This window comes from Tenrec ecaudatus, chromosome 13, assembly GCF_050624435.1.
Source record: "Tenrec ecaudatus isolate mTenEca1 chromosome 13, mTenEca1.hap1, whole genome shotgun sequence".
Taxonomy (NCBI): domain Eukaryota; kingdom Metazoa; phylum Chordata; class Mammalia; order Afrosoricida; family Tenrecidae; genus Tenrec; species Tenrec ecaudatus.
The window spans coordinates 77,492,542-77,509,914 of NC_134542.1; the positions used below are offsets into that span (position 1 = coordinate 77,492,542).

A 17,373-nucleotide genomic window follows, 5' to 3' on the forward strand; every position below is an offset into this window, starting at 1 on the left:
AAGCAAACTGTTTTGATTTGGGTTTTTTGAAATAAGTCACTAATGCTAAGCTATAAAGACTACAAACGAGTAAGACTACCTTTCAAAATTCTTCGGAATGAAATCATCAGGCATCTTCAGGTCACTAAGGTCTGAACGTACAAACTAGGGAAATATGACCTGTCTTTTTAAGAAAGCGATTGTTCTCGTGAAACTGATGAGGAGAATGCGTGTTGGCAAATGTCTAACAGAGAGCAAGGAACATGAAAGTTCTCACCATTGGCTACTGTATATGCTCACAAGGGTGACTCACTGCGCAGAAGTTTAAACACAGAAAATGAAACGAATATTGCACTACTTACAGTATGAAGGTGGATTTGAGATGAGAGACAGAATTTACAATATACGATCAAAGCAGTTTTATTAATAATTAATTGTGGCACTCTTCTTGTATATGTTAAAAAATAAATTGAAGATCAAGTCATAGACAAGTCTCCCTGTCAACACCTTTCCCTGAGTCAGCTTTCTTCTCTTTTCGGCTTTCATTGCTACGGAGGAAAAAGGAGACATTTGTTAATGTAACCCTGCCTGGCAACGGTGAGATCGGCTTGCTCAGACACCCACCCCTTCTGCCCCCAGCCACCCCCAGAGCCCTTGGCCATTGCTCTCTCATGCTGTGAAGCTCAGAATCAATAGCAACAATTAAAATCCTCTGCACTCGGTGGGATAGAAACCAAGAAGTACAGAGAGGGGGGAAATTAAAACAAACAAAACAGAAACAAGACTGAGACGTTGTTCAAGTTGTCCCCAGAGCATGCAAGATTCACACCACGGACCTTAGTTGAAAGCAAATGAACCCCTGATGAGGGTTGACAAGGCTGGTCATGCCCTGTCTTAAGGAAGCCCGGACAGTGGGCAATGGCACAAACAAGACGTCACAGTAGGCATTTCTGGGCTCTGCTGCACGTGGCTCCTCCTTCAGGGGCACACAGCCCCTCAGCTTTGGTGAATGATTGGGTCGTGGAGGCCACCGGTCTAGAGGCAGTGGGGAGGGGCAGGTGCTCCCCTGTGTCTGGACTCGTGGGCTAGCTGCTCACTGACAAGCCCTCGCTGTGTCAGAAGAACAAGGTTTCTCTTCAGACTTTCTCAAAGAAACTTTCCAAAGTGCCTTCCGTTCGGTCTCCTCCCCAGTTAAATTCACCCAGGGGACAGCTGTCATTCTCTTCCATATTCTTCCCCAGGCTCGCTCCCCATCCTCACAGAGGCCGTGTTGATGGGAAATTCACATGCTGGGAGTTCGCACGGAGTGCCCGCTTCCCGAGGGGCAGGGCTGCCCACTGCCCACTGCGGCCAGCACACTGCCCGGTCACGCTCCACTTTGGGCAGCCTCCTTGGGCACCTCCCTGCACATGGCAGGAAAGGGCACCAGCAGTCAACCTTTGAGGGCCTGGGCTGGGCAAACTCCCTACATTTCTCCTGCTAACTTTGGCCTCCCGTGGAAATTTATGAAATAATGGATGGCAGCAGACCCCTTAGTTTTATAACTTTTCCAAGGAATTCAGTGACAATTAAAAAACAAAACAAAACACCCTTTCTTTGTATGGGCCCCCAGTGCGGCTGGTTCCTCGGTGGTCAGTAACGTAAGACACATTCCAAAGAGTGTGCTTTTTAAATTGTTTTTCCTCCAATGCAAGCTAGAAACAGCCCTTCTCAGTTGTCACCACCACCCGGCACCATCAGGTAAGAAGTGCCGGAGCTTCTGCCATCGGAGGCACGCTGCCAGCGCCGCGAGCTGGTGTGAGTGAGTGTCTACGGCACTCGGGTTGGTGCCTGCCACACTGCTCAGCACATACCACTTACAGGTCAGAGCAAAGCCACTTCCCTTCCCTGTCTTTTCTCCTTCAGCACAAGGAGATGACAGTGCGCACATGATGTGTTGAGAGCCTTAACTCTGTATTTTTACCTCCTCTCTCTGCACGACTCGTTTGCTTCTACTGAAAGTTCCATTCATGTGACAAGCGACGGCGACTCCGCTTTCCAAACGAGCTTTGCTTTGGATCCCACCTGGCTGTCCGTCCGCTCGACAAAGCCAATGAAAGAGAGTGGCTTGGGGCTCCACAGGACCTCTGCGCTCAGGAGGAGAGGAGAGCGGCCCAAGGCCCAGAAGTGGAGTGGGAGTAAGCCAGAGGTCCTGGATTTGTGACGTCATCTCCCTGCCCTTGGTTTCCTCACCTGTGAAACTAGGTTTGGATTGGGTGGTATCTAGTTTGAATTCCGGAGTTCCACAGTTCTCATTCCTTGTTCCAATGGGCTCTTTTGAACGCTATGCCGAACAGATCAAGGCCTTTATCACCCTATCTGTAGGGCTTTGTGGGGACAGGGGCAAACTTGTGGCAACATGTGAACGGTTCCTACGTGGCCAATACTTGGGAGACTAGGAAGTACTGCATGACCTTTGGGTAAGTTAATGACTGCCCAATGGCACTATTTGTCACCAAGTGGTGAATGTTGCTTCCATCTGCAGATGTGCACACAGCCCCCCCCCCCACCTGCCACCACCCCTCTCTGTGTTCTGCTTTGGTCATATTGATTGGTTATGCAACTACCTCTGGGTAAATGTCTATATATTTCTTTTAAACTAATGGATTTGGTATCAGGTTAGACTTCAAAGAACTATGAAATGGAAATTATAGAGTAAGCTCAAAATTGCTATGAAACTGACTCATTGCTTCTTACCATGGCTACTATCCCCTTTCTTGTTACGTTCATGTTTCTGGATACCGAGGGACAACAAGCCCTCATTGTGTTTCTATCTTGTATCACTATAATAAAAAGATTGCATATTTATTGTGCACCAGGCATCCTTTAAGAACTAGGGCTACAAAATGGATAGGACAATGCTTCGGGCCTTAAGGAGTTAACATTTTAAATATACCTTCTCATTTATTGACTATCCCATTATCCAAACTGTCACAATGATGAATATAGTAAAAATATCTACTATCCAATTATTTTGCCCATTGCTGTCATGCGCCTGGCAGCAATGAACACCAAGGTGCCAGGTGAGAGTAATGCTGGTTGTGATCGTTCTATGTCAATGTGACAGGTCATGACTCTCGGTGGTTCTGTAATTATGCAATGATGTCATTGGCAGTTATATGATAATGTAGTAATAATGTCACTCTCCATTTATGATCTGATGTGGTCATTCCCCATTCTTGCATAATGCCAACGTTGCCTAAAAACCTGCCCTTTGGAACCTAATGGTGCTGATAACAGGAAAGATATAAAACGAAGTTAATCGGTCATGAGAGAGCAAGAGGCAATCAGGCTTTTTCATATTGCTAAGGGATTTATGATGGGGTTACATAACAAAACAGTTGCTATGAACAATATTGACCAAGAAGTTATGAAAAGTCTCAGATTCAGGTCATCAGAGAAAAGAAGAATCTAAGATAGGGGCCAGGGGGTGGGCTTGGGGTGGGGTGGGGGGTACACAGCTTCAGAGTTCAGCTTCTGCCACCAAGACAAAACTAATCAGCAACAGCTGCCCATCTCTTCCGATGCACTGTGTGTTTGTCTTCTAGCTATGTGATGATCTTTATCCTCTGCGAACTTAAAGTATCGAGGTAGACTTTGTGTTGCAAACACACTCCGCATAACATATACCAATTTAACGGTTTCTCCATGTACAGCTCAGTGACATTGATTACAATCTTCAAGGGTTGCAAGTATTCCTACCCTAGTTTTCCAAATTGCTCTTCCCCATTTACATAAACTCATTAGCCCCACTATGTTTCCAATGAGACCCAGTTCCACAGATCTGCTCAGTGAGTTGCAAAAGAAGCTGGTCACAGATAACTTGCTACGCTTGTGTAAACTAGGGTCAAAAGTAGACATTCTAGAGATGTGGTCGAGTTTGCAGTTAGCTCATAGAGCCTCCTCGTTGTTACACTAGGCAAAGTCTTTTATGACAAAGAAAAATGAATGAAATAACTGCGAACATACAACTGTCATTCCAAACTCTCTAAGCAAGAGGTAGCTAGCCTTCTCTGATAGGCACACCGGACTTATAGCAACGAGAAGTAGGTTGGCGAACAACAAGGTGAGCATCAAAGGCTACATGGAAGTCAAATTCAGTCTCAGTAGTCACAGACCCTGCTAACTTGGGCTTTGGGTCTTTTGGACCAGTAGATACTCCCACATAAAGTCGGATATTCATTATTGATGTCATACTTTATTACCTTGAACAGAAACCAAGCGGAAGTAGCAGTTACAGAAGGGAACTGCTGCCACTAGCTCTGGGAGCGCCAGGATTCCAAGGGCCCTCTTACTGTCCATGGCCAGTTTAGAGAAATTAACGACCTAGAGATATTTTTCACATGGAAAACCAAAGTGGTTGCTTTCTTTTCTTTTATTTTTTCATCACATTGTGAGGTAAGGAAAGCTGGGTAAAAATTTCCTCTGGGAATATTCTGGACCTCCCCTCAGTAGGAGCATATGTTCTAACCATAAGAAATGAATGGTTATAATGGTTCGACAATGGACTGCAATCCAAGAAGTCAGCAGTTCCAAACCACCAGCTCCTCCTTGGGAGGTAGATGAGGCTGTCTACTCCTGTAAACAGCTACAGTCTCAGAAACACACAGGGGCATGTCTATCCTGTCCTACAGGGTTGCTATGATGGCAATGAGTTATTTGAAATCGGACTTGATTAAAGTACCTTACAAACTGTCCACTAATATCAATCTACTGTCTGAAGACTAGAAACATATTTTTCATCCAGATACATGTTTTTAAAAACAACTAGGCTTGTGTGATGAAGGGCATTATTTAGGTTTTCTTTGGAATCCCCGCTAATCACAAGGCTGGCAGTTCAAAACCACCTGCTGTTCTGCAGCAGGAAGATGGGGCTGTCTACCTCTGTAGAGAATTGCAGTCTCAGAAACCCAGAGGCAGTTTCTACCCTGTCTTATAGGGCCACCATGAGTCAGTATTGACTCTCTAGCAGATGTTGTTAGTTTGGATATTTCTTGGGTTGGAGATGGCCTATAATATCATGTCATGGAAAGTTTTACTTGATCCAAAGAAAAACAAGAGAGAGCGTCCCTACTACAAATTCATGTAGTACAGGAAGAAGAGCAACCTACAATTCTCCCTGTCTCAGATTCCTCCCCCACTCACCCACCCACATTCCACACAGCCAGCCTTTGACTCCAGTCTTACACCAGTTGTCACATTTCCAAATATCAGAGAGCCATATTTTTTCATGTGAAAGGGTCCACAAGCACATATTTCATTGAACTGGAGGAATCCTCCTTCTTAACAGTGCTCTGCTTTTCTTTTAAGAATTCCAGCAAAACACAGAGTTATTGTGAGTTCCAGTCTATCCGACTGACATGGGCGTCTTTGGGGAAAAGGAGATCAAGCATCTTTTAGAATCCAGTGTCATTTCTGCTTGAGCCACGCAAGGAAATACCCGCAGACTTTAAAACCCCATTAAAAGAAAGCAAACATTAACCACTACCAGCCCGCCAAGACTTCAAGACAATCGATAGAGTCTCTTTTAGAGTAAGTGTTGGAAGGTGTTGAGAAAGAGACAGCAGAGACAGAGAGAGAACAGGAGCTAACCCCCAGCTTCTGACATGCAGACTCTCTGGACATCCACTGTTTGTCTTGTTGATGCTATTTGGGGTAGAGATGACACTGTAACAGCATGCTATTTTGGGGTGACAAAATACATGCTCCAAGTCTAATGCAGCCTCTTTCTATATCCACACAGATTTCCCAATATTTCCCATGAAGTCAGACAATGCTTGCAGATTTGGATGCATGAATGCAGGATGGTGCATAAATGGAAGCTCCCAGTTTCACAGTTGCTTCATTTAAGGAGTGAATTTTCTTTTTCCAATCTAGAAATTTGGTACCACTATTAAATACCATTCTGTGGGACTTGTTGATTTATGCATGGTGCATTTATATCAGTCTTGCAGGGGGAAATAACGGTTAACTTGAGTTACCAACTCTCTTCTTGAGTTGAGGAAGAATACCGGAACCCTCAGTGTGAGGTGGAGCTAAGTCTGTGATTCAGGACTCTCCAGGCCTGTTGCTTCCCCAGACACACAGAGGACATGGGCTGACCAGGTTTTTTAGAAGACACCATTTAACACAAGGGAAAGTAATCAGCAAAGAGGTTTGAGGGAGAAGGTCTTACCTTTGGGAAATCAGCTGCTAGAGTGATTAGGACGGGGAGCTTTATGACAAAAAAATGTGATATAAAAATCAAGTAGAAAATGTTAATTTAAGGCTATCAAAAGAAAAGAAAAAACCCTAAATATTCATAATAAACACTGTCCCAAATCCCTCAATCACTTTCTTAACAAAATGAAATTTTAGCATAACACAGGAATTCCTTTTTCCTCAAGACCAGTGTCTAAGAAAATTGGACAGGATAAGATCTTATTTTTAAATCATGGCAACCCTCTGATGACTGAACCCTTGAAGACAAACTTGTCCCCCACATGCATGTAAAGCTCTCACTGGCAATTTTGAGAGTTGTGTGTACGTGTGTGTACAGAGAAATAAGAACTGGCAGGACCTTTTGGAGTTAGGGATCAGGGCAGATTTTCCAGGGAGTTAAACTTGAGAACCTGAAGGTCATTAAAGGATCCCTTGTAGTGTTTTATAATAAAACGTAAATTAAAAAATATTTAAGAGTGAAGTAGAAGATAAACTTACAGTAATATAGGCTTTTAGTATTGTCCTTAGACAGACCTAGCATTAATGGGTGCCAATCTGTTCCTCACCTCTCTTTTATTTTGTCTCCTTCTAATGAGAATGTCCCCTAGGACACTTTTTGGTGTAACTATGGGTGGAATTTTCCAAAGGAACAGATCCAGCGGATCCTGAGGAAACCTAGACTGCTGACCATGAACAAGCCCAGGAAGATGAATGATTCTCAGCCTCAAGTCCAGCATCTCCTTCTGAAAGCGCTTGCTCCCCTTAATATAGAATAGATTAGGAGAGTCTCATAAAGGAAAAGTAGTAAGATTCTATGTGCCTGGCTGCTAACCACAAGGTCAATAGTTTGAAACCACCAGCTGCTCCAAGGGAGAAAGAGAGGCTTTCTAATCTCCTAAAGAGCCACAGTCTCAGAAACCCACAGTCACAGTTCTGCTCTGTCCTACAGGGTTGCTATGAGTTGGAATTTGACGGCAGTGAGCTTGGTTTGGGAAGGTATTGAATGTAAAACTGTCCAAGCTTGTGTCATATGATTTTTAAAAATGGTTGCAAATGTGGTCAGACATCTAGGAGGGCTAAACAATTAAATTTCATTTTAAAAGAGTAGAGGCCAAAATGAATATCAAAAATATCATATACTGGGGACTCATTTATAGCACCATTTCCCCCCTCCACCGCCATAGTAATTTGGAGTTCACTTTCAATTTGAAAGAGAGATATTAAAAAGCATTCAAACATTTGTGATAAATATTATTCTACCCACTTAAAAAAAATTTCTGAAATACTTTGATGGAAACCAGTACTTATTCTTTGGGGCTAAAGACTGCATGTCATAAAAGTGATTGGTCTTAGCATATAATCTCAGGATTTTAAAATTCAAACCTTTTGGAAGGAAAGCTTGACTCCTTATCTTTCGGGTTATCAGCAGTCATCAGAAGATTTCTCCACAAAGCAGTCTTTGACATTTCATCAGAAATATTGATCACAGATGGATCCTCTCTAGATAGTTTACCCAAAAATGAAATAACATTCAGTGAGTTAACAGCACCTGCCCTGTGATAGAAAGCCTAATATATACCTGTGTTGAGTGTTTTTACAGTCGTTTGTACCAACCCCCCCCCCGATAAATATTAAATAGCTCTCTGAAGTATAAACATCTCATGAAAAAATAAAAATCTGAAGGAAAAATTCTAGGCATATAAAAATTGATTTGGCCACAATTTCCAGCACACACTCCATATTAAAACGTGAATTCTACATGGTGGCTGCTCCATCCCCTGCCTCTACCACACTCACAGGAGCTGTCTTCTGAAACCTAGATCAGATCACACCAACCTTGGGCTCAGAAGCCTGCACTGGCTCTCAGCATCCCGAATAATAGCTGGCATCCTTCCAACGCCCCAGGAGCCTCTGGTGCCACCTCAGCCCTCTGGCCTTGTCTATGGCTGCTGTTGCTCACTCCTCTGGGGCCCCAGGCTGTGGTAGAACACAGCACTCTCTGCCACAATGTCCCTTCCAAGCCTTGCCTCCTGTGAGGGTGCAACTCTTCCCTTCTGTCATGTTCATTGTGTCTTCTTGTCAACACTCCCCCTCCCCGCCCCCAATCTGTGTCACCTTGGCTAGGCCATGATTTGCAGTATTACTTGATTATCCTCTATTTTATGACCAGACTAATTATCCGGTGGGTTGTAAAGCTTAACTTCCATGATGTTAATGAGTAGAATTAGAGGGAGTTATGTTAATGAGGCAAAATACAATCCATGGGATAGGGATGTATCTTGACTTAATCTCTTTTGAGATATAAAAGTGATTAAACTTCAAGCCCCCTAACCTAACCTGTGAGAGAAAACATTTATCCTTGTGAGAGGCAGACACTTCGAGTACTTCTGCTTAGATGCCGTCACTGGACACCGGACTCCTTCTCTCAGAGGTCTCTGACTATTGAAAATTGCAATTCCAGCCCCTCCTGGGACTCATCCATTTTCGTAACTCCCTCCCCCTATCTTTCACTTTTATTGCACTTTTGTCATCTGACATACCATAGATTTTGCTTGTTTGTCTGTGTAATGTTTTTCCCTCCCCACCCCATTCTATTAGAATACAACCCGAGGCCAGGGATGCTTGAAGACACCAGATCCTGGCACTTAGCACTCTCTCACTACACAGTGGTGGATAAATGAAAACAGGCTGTACTTCAGACAGAAGTTTTCCTAACTGGCTGGGGGACTCACAACACCAGGGTCTATCTGACATATTACACCAGGTGGATATTTTGTTTTGTTTTTAAAAGCACCAATTACAGATGACACTCAGAAGACTACAAAACACTGAGCTAGAAATACAGCCAAATGGCAGCAAGAATAAGTGAGAGCCTAAGTCAGAGACGGTGACAGTGAATGAGATAACAACATTCTTTTAGCAGAGGGAAGAAAGTCTGCTGTGAAAAGGAATCAGGGTCTACCCAGGTCCTAGGCTGACATCACATCTTCCTCAATGGCGAGTGTCCACAAAAGAGCAACAGATGAACCTTTAAGAAGAAAAGCCTCGGGCAGAGTCCTGGCCTGGACGTGTGGTCTTCACTTCTACCCATCCCTCCAGCTCCTGGTCTGCCTAGAAAGATCATTTGCCAGTAACTGAAGTCAATTCGTTTCCCAGAGTGCCATGGGGAAGACAAGTTTTTCATCATGTTCATGACAGTCTTGTTGTGAGCAAGAGTTTAGAAAAAGCTAAACTAAGCAAATTCATTTATTTATATTTTTTTACAATGCAGTAAGATTTTGAAGTCTTAACAAGCCAATGTGCACTGTGAATCTCCAAAATGGCATACAGCATGGGACCTTTCCCAACGTATGCAACCACAAGCCCTTTGGAGAATCTCACTGGTACCACATGAGACAGATTTTCTACAAAACGCAGCTGGGAAAATGCTGGCTTCAACTAAACGACCTACCGAATTGTTCAATTTAAATATTATGAAAAAAATTTTAAGTGCTCATCTTTTAGAGGTAGACAATGGTAACAATAACAAGAAATCTTAGGGTTACCCTTTTAGAGTCAGAGCCTCTTCTATTTTGAATCTTTCACACTTTGAAAAATTCCCCACTCAGAGAAAACTCTTCCGCTTGTATTGGCACGCCTGAAATTTCCTTACGCACTTTGAGACCATGAAATTGGGTACTAGCTGATGCACAAAACATAATTGGACAAGAAAAATATGGAACTTAAACTAAAAGCGATGTAATTTGGGATCAAATACTTGGAAAAGTTTATTCTTATTATTACTCTTATAACTTACAGGAGTTTGCTTTCTTCTGTGGTCTTTGCACACAAAGATGGCGCACATATATTGGAGAGTTGCATTAAGATGTTCTAAAACGATTGCTGTGATTGAATTCTGCAACTGAGGCATTATGTCTCTACTTTTTATTTACTTGAGCAACATTATTTCTCTATTTGTGTATTTCTCTATTTTTCTCCATTATTTCTCTAGTCGTGTATTTTCTTGAGCATATCCCAAGAGTTAAAACATTTACAGTTGCTCAACTGATTTATCCCAGAAGCGAATCTGACCCTTGTCTTCTGGGGTGCTACTTTCCTACAAACACATTATGACATGCGGAGAAAACACTGTGGGCCAGAGCTCCCTGCCACTCTTTATCTCACACAGAAAGAGTGGCCAATTTAGTCCCCAGCCTTGGGCAATCCAATTCCTAGCCTAGAGCTTTCTACTCTATCACAGTGTCAATAAATCACGATAGGAATCCACACAACAACAAATTCCTAAATAGGTTACATCACCACAAATCCCACTACTCAGAGTGGAGTACCTGGAAATGATTATCTCACCTATAATGCCCTTCCAGTGGGAGCTGCACTGTGCCCTCGTCTTCCATTGCCAGCATACTTTGTTCTTCCTGGAAAGACACATATAAAGTATGTCCAACTAGCCTGATGAGTCCCCATTTTTCATTCAAGAGGAAACACAGATTCATGTTTCATTATCTCATTAACCTCAGAACCTTCTACTTTGTTTGCATTTATTAATGCCAGCACAGGTCCTTTCAATAAATCATCAGCTACCAGGAACATAAGTAATTAATGAGAGACTTGTACCACAAAGTAATTTAAATGCTAACAACAATCTCCATCGTGTCACTCAATGCAAAGCATGGTTAATTTCCAGAGTTTAAAAAAATCATCTAAGTTTCATAAAGACAAAAGCACGAGGAAGGGACTCAGTGTCATTGTTACAAAGTGAAAGTACATTTTATCTACTTAGAGAGGGCGAGGGAAGTGTTCAGAACAGCAGTTCTTAAACTTTCATTGACTTCCCAATCATCTTGTGGGCTTGATAAAACCAAAGGGTGCTAAGTCCCGCCCCGAAGTTTCCCATTCAGTAGGTCTGAAGTAAGACACAAACATTTTTCATGTCCAACAAGTTACCAGGTGATGCAGATTCTGTTGGTCTGCGGACCACATTTTGATTACCACTGTGCAATAGTGAACTCATAGGCGTAAGATCAAAACACATGGGGTGGGAAATGGCAGAGTTGACTGAACTTGGACGCATCTTACGCTTGGGTTTCATGGCCCAGATTTCTTCCCATAATCCTTCCTGATATTATCCAGGTATTCATCTTTCCATACATAATAATTTTAAACTATACATTTGGAATAAAAATAATTTTAGAGCTATCATACTCACGTGCTCTGGTTTAACTTGTTTTGAGCACCAAAAAAGAATTTTAGTTACCTGTAATTAGAACTATTGAATTAATTTATTTTCATGTAGGTCAGTTAGAACAGCTTATGTTCAGAGAATGATTAAGGATCATGTAAGAGTATTAGAATTCCAACTTCAAAGCTGGGAATTAACAATACATCGAGATGAAACGCTGCATGACCTCCTTCCTAAATGTAAAGTGAACAAAGACGTTAGGAACGGATTTGTAGCCTCATCCCCTTCCGGCTTTCAGTGGTTTATCCAAGAGTTAGCTCGGCTGGCTTAACCCAGGTTGTCAAAGAGATAAGATCTTTGGTTGAGGTCATTATTTCTGGTATGCAAGAGTGCAGGCTTTGACCCTGAATTTGCTCATGCCATGGTTTGAAAAACCATTGACATACTTCTTGTTCCTAGGAAAAAACTAATCTTTAGCCCCTCTGAAACACACAAACACACACATGCGCGCGTGTGCATATGTATCAAAACGAACCTCACTGCCATTAACCCCATTCAGACTCATCAGTGACCCTCTGTACAGATGTAGAATGCCTCGTCTTTCTCTTGTGGTTTCAGACTGCTGATCACCCCATGTGCGTGCACACACACATGTTTGTGTAGGTATAAACATATATGCATATAGATGGGGCATTTTTATGTGTTTATATAGCTACGGGGCTTGGTTAAACCACAGGGGTGCTCCTGGTGCATTTTGTGATCAACTCGCCACTCCCCACGGCAGGCCCCTCCCTGTGTGGGTTTTGGCCATACTACTTGCCGAGCATCTATGCCCAGTCTATTTTGTGCAATACTGGAGAGCCCAGAGGACTGTTCAAGCTACTTCGTTGCTTATAAGCTTCCCCCCTTAAACCCTACATTATATTTATGTTCTATGGTGCTAATGGCATGAACCTGCTAACTGTTTACATGAGCAGAATGAATTTTCTTTTCATGCTCTGCTGTTCTTCAGGAGAAAGTCGTTACAAGCATTTTCAGATGTATTTTATTACCTTTGTAAGTAATACTTGTGTTGAAAGAACTTGATCGACAGCTTCTTTGCGTACTACTATGAGAACTGACTCAAGATGAGCAGGCAGTATGCCACTGAGTGGAGACCACCTGTAACCTTTTAAGTACCGAGCAAGGCTAACCTTCAGCCTAGAAGAAGGCACGCCTTTCGCAGGAGCCAGTCAGCATGTACAGATGCATCACAAAGCACACTAAACCGTCTGCATAGCCTGGAGCCATGGGCAGAGCAGACATATCCTTTCAGGTGGACCAAGGACCTTTCTGTAGGAGAAGTTCCCGAATGTAACTCAATGAAGACGTTTCTGTGTCCCCAAATACGATTTAAGTGAAACCAAGATAAAGCTTAACGTCATTCTTCCCTTCGCTGTCAACTGAATGGTATCGTGTTTTCTGGCCAACTCAGAATAAAATGCCAAGAAGCCAGATAGAGAGGTTGAATAAAACATGAAACCAAAGAAGACTGAGGCTCAAGAGGCAATCTACCAGCAAAAAAAAGAGAGAGAGAGAGACACTAAGGCTTTGTGAACAACTTTGTTTTTTCCTCAGACGATTTTCCACTTTTCTCTCAAATTGCTTTCAATAATTATTTTGCACTCTGTGGCTTGTTAGCATGTGTGGGCTTTATACTAGTCATAATTCGATCCAAACAAAAACTCATCACCTCTAAAGATAGCATTTCCAAGCCATGCTTATCTGAAGACGGCTGAGAGAGCAGCCGCTGCCTTCAGTGCCAGAAGGCAGCTGGGTGGGTCCCCGGCCCGGAGCTCGGGGACAGACGGCCTGCTGCACCCAGGCAGCTCTCTGAGGACCCCACCCACCGAGTGAGCCTTTCTGGGCAGGGCAGCATCAAACCCTGCGCTGGTGGGTACGACTAGCATGGCCTCGTCTATCTCAAACGACAGCAAGGCAAGTCTGAGGAAGTAAAGCGTAACGCACAGCCACCGCTTTATAAAGCGGAAACACCTTAAAATGCGTTCAGCTCACCTTTTCAGTTACAAAGGGGCCATTAAAAAATGTGCAGAGTTGCAGAGACTGGGGAAAGGAGCCAGGGTGGTGTAGTGGATTGAGGGTTGGGCTGAAAACTACAAGGCTGATAGTTCAAACCCACTAGCCTCTCTGAGGGAAAAAGAGCAAGCTGCTGCTTCAGTCCAGATTCACAGTCTCTGAAACCCTAAGGAGCAGCTCTACTCGGTCCCATAGGTCCCCGAGGAACTGGGTTAGCGCTGGGCCATGGCAGGGTGGATGTGTTATCGGGATGATTGTTGATACTCCACCGAGAACATCTGAGAGCCTTTGCCAACTTGACTAGAGCAACAACATCCGTGCCGCGATTGCGGTGGCCTGGTTTAATTAAGGTAGTCACAACATTGCCCTCCCAATACGAAATAAGTGAAGGACAGTTAACTTGAAGGCAGGTAACGTGAGGCTTAGAAAAACTATTCTACTTCAACAACAAACCCAACTGCTGTCGCGGTGGTATGTTTCCAGTACGGATATTTTTACTGAACGCATGCACCATGTGATCACGCTACAATGGACAGACCGAGAACGAGCGGGAGTCGGCCATTAATTCACTCAATAAATATGTATGATCATGGTATCTGATCGGTACCAGAGACACAGTGAGGAGAACGGGATACAGCGCATGCTCAGCAGCCAAGGATCACTGAGAAACGTTCAGGAGCCTGGAAGCGGCCTCAGAATTCTTCCGAATGGATTGGTTTGGTGGCAGAAAGGGAGGCATCTAGGACAGTGTGGAAAGGATGCACAACACGTGGTTGTGTGGCAATGAACAAGGAGGGGCGTGGCTGGAGCCCACAGATGGCACTGAGCAGAAGTGGAAAAATAAAAATTGGGGCCAAGGGTGGCCTGTTTTGATGAATAAGATGTTCCATATTACATGATATCAGTTAGAATTGTATTCTGAGATAACATAGAGAATACAATTCAGATCCCAGGATACTTAAACAATGCTCTATTTGACTGGGCAAAATCATCATCTGTTACTATGTCCATTTTTCAGGCCAATCTAGATCTAAATAGTAGTCCCCCCTGCAAACTCAAAGCACAAATTGACAACAGAGAGACTTAATGTTTATAAACTGCTTAAAGTATTACAGAAGGAAAAGTGATTTCTGAATTCATAAGAAATGAAAGAAGCATAATAAATGGAAGGGCCTCCTGGTGGAGATTGATCAAGGGCAATGTAACTGAGAGAAATTACTGAAATCCAAATGAAGGTGGAGTATGACAGTGGGACAAAAGGAAAGTAAAAGGAAACAGAGGAAAGAACTAGGAGACAAAAGGTATTTATAGAGTTCTAAATACAGCATGTACATATGTAATTATATTTACATAGGATGGTGGGGAAATTTATCCACGTGCATAAATTTATAGGTTTAGTATTAAGGCAGCAGATGGACATTGGATCTCCCCTAAAGTACTTACTCAATGCAAGAATGCTTTGTTCTATTAAATTGGCATTCCATGATGCACACCTTCCCGACACAGTCACTTCTAAGACAAATGTGTGCATAAGCAAATGTGGTGAAGAAAGCTGATGGTGCCTGGCTATCAACAGATATAGCGTCTGGGGTCTTAAAGGCTTGAAGGTAAACAAGTGGCCATCTAGCTCAGAAGTATCAAAGCCCACATGGAAGAAGTACACCAGCCTGTGTGACCACGAGGTGTCGAAAGGATCAGGTATCAGGCATCAAAGAACAAAAATCATATCATTGTAAATGAAGGTGAGTGCAGAGTGGAGACCCAAAGCCCATCTGTAGGCAACTAGATACTCCCTTACTGAAGGGTCACGGGTAGATGACAAGCCAGTCAGGTTGCAGGGTAGCAACGATGAAACATATAACTTTCCTCTAATTCTTAAATGCTTCCTCCCCCCCTACCATGATCCCTATTCTACCTTACAAATCTGGCTAAACTAGAGGATGTATATGGGTACAGATAGCAACTGGAAACAAAGGGAGTCCAGGACAGATGGTCCCTTCAGGACCAGTGGTGAGAGTGACGATACCTGGAGGGTGGAGGGAAGGTGGCGTGGAAAAGGGGAACCGATTACAAAGATCTATATATAACTTCCTCCCTGGGGGATAGACAGCAGAAAAGTGGGTGAAGGGAGACGTAGGACAGTGTAAGATATGACAAAATAATAATAATTTATAAATTATCAAGAGTTCAAGGGGGGAAGCGGGTAGGGAGGGGAAAAATGAGGAGCTGATATCAAAGGCTCAAGGAGAAAACAAATATTTTGAGAATGATGATGGCAACAAATGTACAAATGTGCTTGACACAATGTATGTATATATGGATTGTGATAAGAATTGTACAAGTCCCCAATAAAATGATTAATAAAAAGAAATGGAAGGGCTTCAAAATCCCTGTTCCACCCTTTTATATTCTGGAAGACAAAAATGAGGCCGACAGAAGACAAGACGCATCTCACTCTCCCCTTGCATGAGCAGTAACAAAATAGTTTTGTGGACACACACACGCAGGGACGTTGAGTCCATTACAAGCCTATGTGTGCAGAGAAACACTGCTCGCTAGGTTTGCAAGACTGTGGCCTCTGCTTCTGTTTTGTTTCCAAACACCATGTATTCCTACAGAACATCGTTCACGTTCTTCAAGCAATATTTATTGGGCACTAACAAGGTCCCAGGCACTGAGGTGAATTCCAGAGTTAAATAAGATTTGGTCCCTTCTCCCAGAAGGAGCCCACAGAATGTATCGGGGGAAATTGAGTTAATGGACAAGTGTAACACAGGGCTTTCTGGGTATCCTCTGATTTCAGCCCAGAGTCATCTGACAACAGCAATGATAGGCCGGTTGTCCCTCCTCTTCTGAATCCAGCTTGAATTTCTAGCAGCTCCTGGTTGAGGCACCACTCCGTCTGTGTTAATTCTCTTCAGTATAATTTAACTTGCATGAGATTTCAATGATATTGTTCATTAATTTCCATATTTTGTTTGATTACCTTTCTTGGTAATAGGCACAGATATGAATCTCTTCCAGTTAGCTGAGCAGGTGACCAGCTTCCAAGTTTCTTGGCATAAAAGAATGACGGTGTCCAGTGTTGCATCAGTTTGTTAAAATGATCAGACCTTTCTTCCGAGAGGTTTCTGAGTGTTTGGACTACCACCCTTTCAGACAGTATTGGAGCGCCTAACCCAGTGGTTCTCAAGCTTCCCAATAAAGCTCCTCATGTGGTGGGGACCCCCCAACCACAAAATTATTTTTGTTGCTACTTCATAACTGTAACTTTGCTACTGTTATGAATCGGACCATCTCTGTGAAAGGGTCGTTCAATCCCCAAAGGGGTCACGACCCACAGGTTGAGAACCATTGACCTAACTATTTATATTACACAGATTCCTTTACATACATGTGTGTGTGTGTACTTTACATATATACATATGTACATATATATTGAGTCAGCTAAGACTCATAGAGACCCTATAGGACGACTAGAATTGCCCCTGTGGGCTTCTGAAATTGCAGTTCTTCACGGGAGTAGACAGCCTCGTTTTTCTACCTCAGAGTAGTGGTAGTTTTGAACTGCTGACCTTGCGATTAGTAGCCCAACACGCACAGACATGCACGTGTGTGTGTGTGTTCCACAGCCATCGAATTGGTTCCAACTCATAGGATCCTAGAAGGTAGAGTAGAATTGTTCTCTGGGTTTCCAAGGATGGGAATCTTCGTGAGAGCAGAGGTTTCATCTTTGCCCTCCTGGAGTGGCTAGGGAGTTCAAACTGCTGATCTTGTAGTTAGCGGCTCAACCCATAACCTACTGAACCACAGGGCTCTCTCCATGTGTATAATGTTAAAAGTAATTTGAGAATCTTAAAATGCTATATTGTGTTTCTTATGAGTTCCAACAGATAGAT

General features: G+C 43.1%; 1 protein-coding gene across 3 annotated transcripts in view; it reads right to left on the bottom strand.

Moving 5' to 3' along the window:
- Nucleotides 1-460: 460 nt before the first annotated feature.
- SLC4A10 (solute carrier family 4 member 10) overlaps nt 461-17,373 on the bottom strand; it is a 241,254-nt gene continuing 224,341 nt past the window's right edge. For all 3 annotated transcript variants that reach the window (XM_075528845.1, XM_075528844.1, XM_075528846.1), the window contains 3 exons: nt 10,567-10,634; nt 7,603-7,719; nt 461-527 (listed from right to left, as the gene is read on the bottom strand). In XM_075528845.1, coding sequence (XP_075384960.1) covers nt 461-527; nt 7,603-7,719; nt 10,567-10,634 — 252 coding nt within the window. The remainder of the gene's footprint in view (nt 528-7,602; nt 7,720-10,566; nt 10,635-17,373) is intronic.